The following is a 7,681-nucleotide window of genomic DNA, read 5'->3' on the forward strand; positions in this document are numbered from 1 at the left end:
TTGGAACCTTGCACTTGCCAACCCGATGTTTATGCCACTGAGGTATATCTATAGCATATCATTACATGTTTTTCCCCTGGCATGTGGTTGTAAATTTCTATAGATAAAGGATAATATTTTATGTATTTATGTCTTCGATCCTCATCATTGCCTTTTACAAAGTAAATGTTAAACCTGATTTGCAATGTAAATAAATTTAGGATTTTTCTACTATCTTAGTATGGACTAGGGGTTGTCAGAGTGTGCTGAGGTTAACTGGTTCCCAAGAAGCAACACCAGTCTCTAGCCTTGGCCTCTGCTCCTCAGAGTTCTGAGCATGGCCTCCCTGATGGGCTTGGACTTGATGCTATAGATGATGGGGTTCAGCACAGGAGGCACCACCAGGTACACATAGGCAACAAGAGCATGCACAATGTGGGGCAGGTGCCTCCCGAAGCGGTGGATCATGGACACGCCAATGACGGGGATGTAGAACACCAGTACAGCTAAGATATGAGAAACACAGGTGTTGAGGGCTCGGGCTCGCTCTTTGGGAGATGCCAACCCCATCACTGTATGAAGGATGAGGGTGTAGGACAGGACAATGAGCAAGGAGTCTAGACCCACAGTGGACAGAACCACGTACAGCCCATACAGGATGTTGACAGTAATGTCAGCACAAGCCCGTTTCATGACATCTGCATGGAAACAGAATGAATGTGACAAGGTGATCTTGCCAGGGCAGTAGTTCAGTCTCTTCAGCAAGAAGGGTAATGGGAAGAGGGACAGAGTTGCTCGAGTTACAATGGCCATCCCAATCCCGATGATGACATTATTTGTGAGGATAGCTGCATAGCGCAGGGGGTTGGAGATGGCCACCAAGCGGTCAAATGACATGGCCAGGAGCACAGAAGACTCCACCACAGAGAAGAAGTGCAAGAAGAACATCTGGACCAGGCAGGCATTGAAGCCAATGAAGGAGTAGTCAAACCAGAGCACAGAGAGAGTGGTGGGCAGTGTGGACAGGGTGAGGCCCACATCACTGAGGGCCAGCATGGACAGGAAGTAGTACATGGGCTGGTGCAGGGTGGGGGTCCTCCTCACAGCCAGCATGATGAGGCAGTTTCCAGTGAGCGCCACAGTGTACATGGATGAGAAGGGGATGGCTATCCAGCAGTGAAGGGCCTCCAGCCCTGGGATGCCGACCATGAGGAAAGCTGGTGGCTGGAAGAAGGAGATATTTATAGCGGACAGTGAAGGGACCATTCTTGGATGGCATCTGTGGGCTCTGGAGAATGCAGCCTCTTCAGCCTGTGCAGATCTTCTATTAAGAAGATCTAAGATGTCAGAAATGAACAGATTAGTATTGAATTAGAAGTCTAAAATCAAGTTTCACAATTGATTCAATCATTTACTGATATGTATGAAAGATAATAATGAAAATAATCAAACTTCTGTCTAGTCTATTGTGTTTTTTTCTGTTAGTGTATCAATATAGTTGCCTTTTTTTTGCATTACAATGAAAAGCATAGCTCTCATTTTCTTTTCTTTTCTTTTCTTTCTTTCTTTCTTTTTTTTCTTTTTTTTTTTTTTTTTTTTGGTGGAACTGGGGATTGAACTCAGGCCCTTGAGCTTTCCAGGCAAAGGCTTATTCTACTGAGCCATCTCCCAGGTCCCCTTGTTTTTCAATATCTGGTCACTTTCAAACACAGGATTGGGGCCTCTGAGTTATGGTAATATTACACACAAAGTCTTATCTTTTAAAAATTTATCATCTTTAGGGTTGAAATCTGGTGTAAATGGGTGGTGAAATGAAATTCCATACATCAGTAAATAGTAACTGAAATTGAAAGAATCTAGCCAGTGTCTACTTTTTCCCCAAAATGAGAATGTGTTATTTCTATGTGCAGAGAAGGAAGTGGTAAGAGCCTGTTTGGAAAGAAATAAAAACAATTGAATCAGATAGAACAAGAAAAATAAAGAAGTATGAGAGATTGCACATCTTACAAAAGGTGTCCAAAAGAGTAATTGCTGTTTCTCCCGTACCTTTTATGTAGTCAGTTACTCTTGAGGTCAGAATAACTGATTCAGAGGAGCAGCCTTCCTGTGATACAGTTTGAATTTCATGATTTATCAAATAAAAATTCCATGATTTATACTCAAATATTTTGTGCTGGATTTCTCATCATTCAGAATTCACAGAGACCCTGAATGGTGCCAGGTTTTTCCTTACATTACATAGGCTGGGAAACTGAATATCAAGAATTTTGGCAGCTGAATTCTGGTGAGAGGCTCATATATATTGTCTTGGAATTTGAATCCATCTTTCTCTGATTCCAAATCCAATACTCTTCCAGTGGTCTCTTCCGATGAGACAAAATATATGAAAAATTGTCTGAAGAGCAAAGCACCGCACACATGATTTTTGTTGTTATTCTATGTAGGGACTGAACCCTGGGAGGGGGGTCACAGGTGTAAGATATAATGGACAGAGATTCTATAAGAAAGTGCTCACCAGCTGTAACCCTCTGTATTTTGGCTGATGTCAACTTGTAATACCACATCTATCCTTTGCATATTCTCACTGGACTTGGTAAAGTACGGCTAGATCAAATATGTGAATTTCCTCATTGATATAATAAAAATCCATTGTTCAGAAACTTAGCCAAATTCCTCCTCTATGTCCAGCCACCTGTAACTCAAGTATATATCCAAATCATCTAGGTGTGCAACACATGATTGCCTGGGCAAAGGTCTCATTTCCTCTCCTCTCACCAATGAGACACTGGTCCTAGTATCTGGAGCCTAGGGGAGCACGTACCATCTTTCACTTCCTTTCCTTTCATATGTTTATAGTCTTGGCCATTCATTATATTATTTATTCATTCCAACAAGCAAATGTTGACCTAGGATTTGTTTCATTCTAGGCACTAAATTACGCAAGAATTATGTGTTAACAAACAAAACCAGATGGCGGCTGCTATATTTTACAGTCTAAAGAGAAAGAAAGTATCAAGGAGAGAATCAATTGTGCAATGAACAGTGTATTCAGTGGTATAAAGAAAGCTAAGAATTGTGGGTTGAGGTTAGCACATGGAGTGTGGCACAGAGGACTCCCTTGAGGGGCCTATGAACAACCGCTCTCTGAAAAGATGATATTTAAGATTAAAACAATTAGAAGGCAGCCGGATTAAAAGCAAGGAAATTGTAAAGACGGGGCACAAAAGCTGATTGAAGATTTAAATTGGTAAAGAATCCCAGGCAAGGAGTATGTTGGCATGCAATACCCGTGGAGTTAGGTAGGTGCTGCTTTACAAGCGGGTGTAGGTTGTATCACAAGGACATTAGTGGAGCACACAAGGAAACAATTGAAGGACTTTAGGTGGAGGAGTGACATAAACAAGTCAGTTTCTGAACACCAGTTGTATTATCTCTAGAGCAGGATAAGGATAGTAACCCTTTAGGGTCTACATTTCAGAAAAACTGTAAGGAAAAATGAATCAATTATAGTGAAAGAATTTAGAAATCCTGTACAGTGTTGGACAATACTTGCTCATAATGCTCTCATTTCTCTTACCGTTTCCTAGGGCAGTGGCTTGGGTGTCATCCTTGCCCTCAATCTACATTGCTACCTCTCCTCTACCCCATGCTCCCTGCAGGGTTCTCACACTGTTTAATCATCTTCCTCTTCTTAAAGCACCACCTTTACAATCGGCTCACCCTTGTTCCAAGCAATTTCACAGTCACTTAGGACTTTATCTGGATCTCGGTACTGGCATGTGCCAGCCCCTGCAATGGAAATACCTGAAATCATGGCATGTCTCAACTGTTGAAGTAACCATAACACACAGCATGAGGCAGAATAAATTGCAGCTTTAAAAAAAATGTAGGTTATGCACAGGAGAGAGGTTTCTGAATTCAACAACAGTATAACATCATTGTATGTGCTGGGTATATGTGGCACAGTTTAGGAATTTCAGTCATGTTTTGATAAACAGTGACTTCCACAATGCTACTGTACTCTAACTTTCATGTTCTGTGTACTGTAGTGTAACTTTAGCATACTGCCCTTCTGCCTTGACATAACATTGTAAGACAGGCCCAATCTTGTCTATTTCATACATATAGAGACATAGGAAAATTTGCCAAATTTGTAGGACAGTTCATTCTTGATTCTGTTTTGTATCAATTAAAAAAAAACAGCATTTGTTAAGGATTATGCAGAGTGTCTGTCTCAGTTTCTTCTGCTGTCCTCAGTTTCTTCTTCTGTAAAATCAGGAGCCGGAAATCGATCCTATCTTTTGAACTTGACCTGTGGTGATTGCAAGATTCAGTGTTTCTAAAATACAATTCTTTCACTTTCCCACTTCACTTTGCTCTGATTTTTGAAGCATAACCTAACTTATTTTGTTAAAATAAAATCATAAATTAGACTTTCTTCCTCTGAATATGCTTGCCCAAAGTCTTCTTGTTTTCAAATGCAAACAATTTTATTTTTATTAATTCATGCATTTCAAGAAACCCTGCAATCCACTTACACAATAATTTCTGATTTGTCCTTTGCCTTCCCTAGTTCAAGTTCAAGAAAGGTTCTGGTTTCTGTCTTTTTTTCGTTGACTCTTCTTTTGGGGGTGAAGAGGAGGAGCCCTCCAGGACTCTGGGAGGAAAGGTGTGTGTGTGTGTGTGTGTGTGTGTGTGTGTGTGTGTACCCTCACTACTCACCCAGGCTGCTGGCTGGTGCCACCCCCGTATGGAAGCCAGAAACTAAAGCTGCTTACACGAAAGCTGCTGTTCTTTATTCTGTCTCAGAAAAAGCAGCCAATCTCCAGAGACAATAGGCTTTGACTCACAAAGAAATTTCTCTCTGCTCAGGCTTACACTTGGGGGGTGACCTGAGGGAGCACGGAGGAGAAAGTTGACTTCAGAGAGGTTAGAGATGTGAACATTCCGAGCTCTAGCCCAGCCTTCGCTAAAACATATTTTCAACAAGTTGGGACGCTGCAGTGGTCCCTTGCTTGTAGAAAGTGTATCCTTCTGTTTATTGGAAGGAGGCAGAGTTAGACCACTCTGGAGTCAGACTGCTGGGCACTAATAATTATGTTTAAGGTTTGCTAGGTCCTGAAAAGGGAGGTAATGGCTATGTTACAGAGGGGAAGACAACTAAAGAAATGGGATATTTGAAGAAGAACACTGGGAGTACTGACCAAGGTGCTAGAAATCAGGATGCAGCCAATGTTCTGAGTGCCCCAGTCATATGAAATTCTGATTAACTCCTCAAAAAATTCAGCAAGCTGTGATACTAGTTGTACGGTTTAGCAGCCTTCTCCTGCCAGTACACTTTTCCAAAGTAAGGACAAGTTATTTTACCTGAGCACTCCTACCATCAAGAACACTGGCTGGTCTTGGGTTTTAGATCCAGCACGTGGTACACTCACACGTGGTTCTTTGACCCCTCCATCATGTAACCTGGTGGGCTGCCAGTGAGGGGTAGGCAGCAGGTTCTGTCTGTGGTGAAAGCAGGTTAATGTGTGACATTACCTGGTAAAACCATGGCCTCATCTGTATCTGGAGTGGATAAGGACATGGCATAGAGTGCTTATCACGTCCTGATACATACTAGGTGAAAACCTCCGGGACATGAAAGTGGTCACAAATCCATCACCATGAGGACACAGAAAAAATGTCAGCAAGTGCTGTAATAGTTCAGGGGGTTAAAGTGACTGTAGGCAGGCTCAGGGGCCAGGGGTTCGATCTCTGGGCTTGTTCTGCCGGACCCGCCCCTGGGGTATGCTGAGACTGCAATTGAGACTGGGTGTAGTGATGTGCACCTGTAATCCCAGCTCTTGGGAGGCTGTAAACAGGCGGATCACTATGAGTCCAATCTAGTAATGAGACCCTGAACATCCTCTAGACCCTTCCCTTAAAAAAAATAAAAATAAGAAAATAAAAGGACCAGGGTTCTTTTAGAATCCCAGTTGCCCTTCAGATTGGAGCATGGCTAAGGGATACAGAGAGCGCTTGTATTCAAATGGAGATCCAGTTTCCTTGGCGCAGAATAGAGAAGCTGTTCTCCTGTGAGCCAGATGTTCTCCTCTGTCCTCTACCCCAACACCGTACTCTCTGTAGTCGTTCCTGACCACTTGCTTTCCCAAGCCAGTAGCATCCTTGTCTCTCAGTTTTTTTTTTTTTTAAAGTCATTTCTTTTTTCTTTTTAAAATTTATTTATTTATTTATTTTGTGTGTGTGTGGCCAGCTCAGCCCACCAGGGGGTGGGGCTGGCTGGCCTGTGGTGCTGGGGGATTGAACCGTGGCCCCTGTGCTTTGCTTAGCTTAGCTTGTTCTAAGTGGGTGCTTTAGACCACTGAACCATCTCACCAGCCCTCTCAGTTTTCAATGTCTGCTCCCACTACTATTTCTTGGCTTCCCTGTAACACCCCCATCTACCACATACATAATACAACTCTTCTTTTTCAAGAGCCCAGTGAAACCCTCCAGAAAACTCCCAAAGTTCTATTGTTTTCTCCATTCTTAGCTGACATCAGTGACGTTTTACTTGTTAGTGGGCTCCTTCTCTTATATGTCTCTCTACTAAAATGGACTGTGAGATTCTCAGAAGAAAAGTTGGTCCTTGAACTCAATTGTTTGGAAGCCTCTGAATCTTTTTTTTTTTTTTTTTTGTGGAACTGGGGATTGAACTCAGATCCTTGCACTTGCTGGGGAAGTGCTTATTCTACTGAGCCATCTCGCCGGCCCCAAAAAGCCTCTGAATCTTAAGGAGACACAGATAGAATTTGTTCTGATGAATCAATGAATGATTAATACAATAAAAAGAACAAAAATATCTTTATTACCACTTCCTATATATTATACTCAATATTAATACAAAATGATCCTTACAATGCTATAAATTATAAGGATCTAATTATCATTATTATTATTTAATCATAGAAGGTACCAAAAAAGATACATGTAAATGACTCACTCTTCTGCGTACATACAATTCTGAATACACATTTAGCAACACCTTTTTATACCATGTGAAACATTTTCCTGTTTATATATTTTACTATGTACTCAAAGTTGAGCTTTTGAAGATCAAGATAAGGTAGGAATAATTTCCATGTTCCCACTACCTAGTATAGGACAAGAAAACATTGATATTAAGAAATATATGTGATAAATGACGCAATAAGTGAATAAAAATAAAATTTTAAGGTTAAGGTTATAGCTCAAGCATTTGTCTGTCATGTGTGAAGGCTATGTTTGCATAATTATAACAATAGTAATAATGATATAATTTTTCATCCCAATCTCACATCTTCCTCCATAGATGCTGATAAGAAAGCTATGGGTGGGATGTGTTCCATCTGGAAGTTGTCTTTTTTTATTTATTTACTAATCACCTCCCTAAGTCTGGTAACATTTTACAGTATCAGCTGTGAGATTTTCCCCTTAACACTCTGAGCATGGCCTCCCTGATGGGCTTGGACTTGATGCTATAGATGATGGGGTTCAGCACAGGAGGCACCACCAGGTACACATAGGCAACGAGAGCATGCATAAGGTGGGGCAGGTGCCTCCCGAAGCGGTGGATCATGGACACGCCTATGACGGGGATGTAGAACACCAGTACAGCTAAGATATGAGAAACACAGGTGTTGAGGGCTCGGGCTCGCTCTTTGTGAGTTGCCAGCCCTATCAC

General features: G+C 41.7%; 1 protein-coding gene across 1 annotated transcript; it reads right to left on the reverse strand.

The window, feature by feature from the left end:
* Positions 1-282: 282 nt before the first annotated feature.
* Positions 283-1,245, reverse strand: LOC101564124 (olfactory receptor 51I2-like). Its single transcript, XM_004641974.1, has one exon. It carries the CDS (start codon positions 1,243-1,245, stop codon positions 283-285), a length of 963 nt encoding a protein of 320 aa, XP_004642031.1.
* Between the last annotated feature and the right edge of the window lie 6,436 nt (positions 1,246-7,681).

Source organism: Octodon degus, unplaced genomic scaffold, assembly GCF_000260255.1.
Source record: "Octodon degus isolate 3935 unplaced genomic scaffold, OctDeg1.0 scaffold00146, whole genome shotgun sequence".
Taxonomy (NCBI): domain Eukaryota; kingdom Metazoa; phylum Chordata; class Mammalia; order Rodentia; family Octodontidae; genus Octodon; species Octodon degus.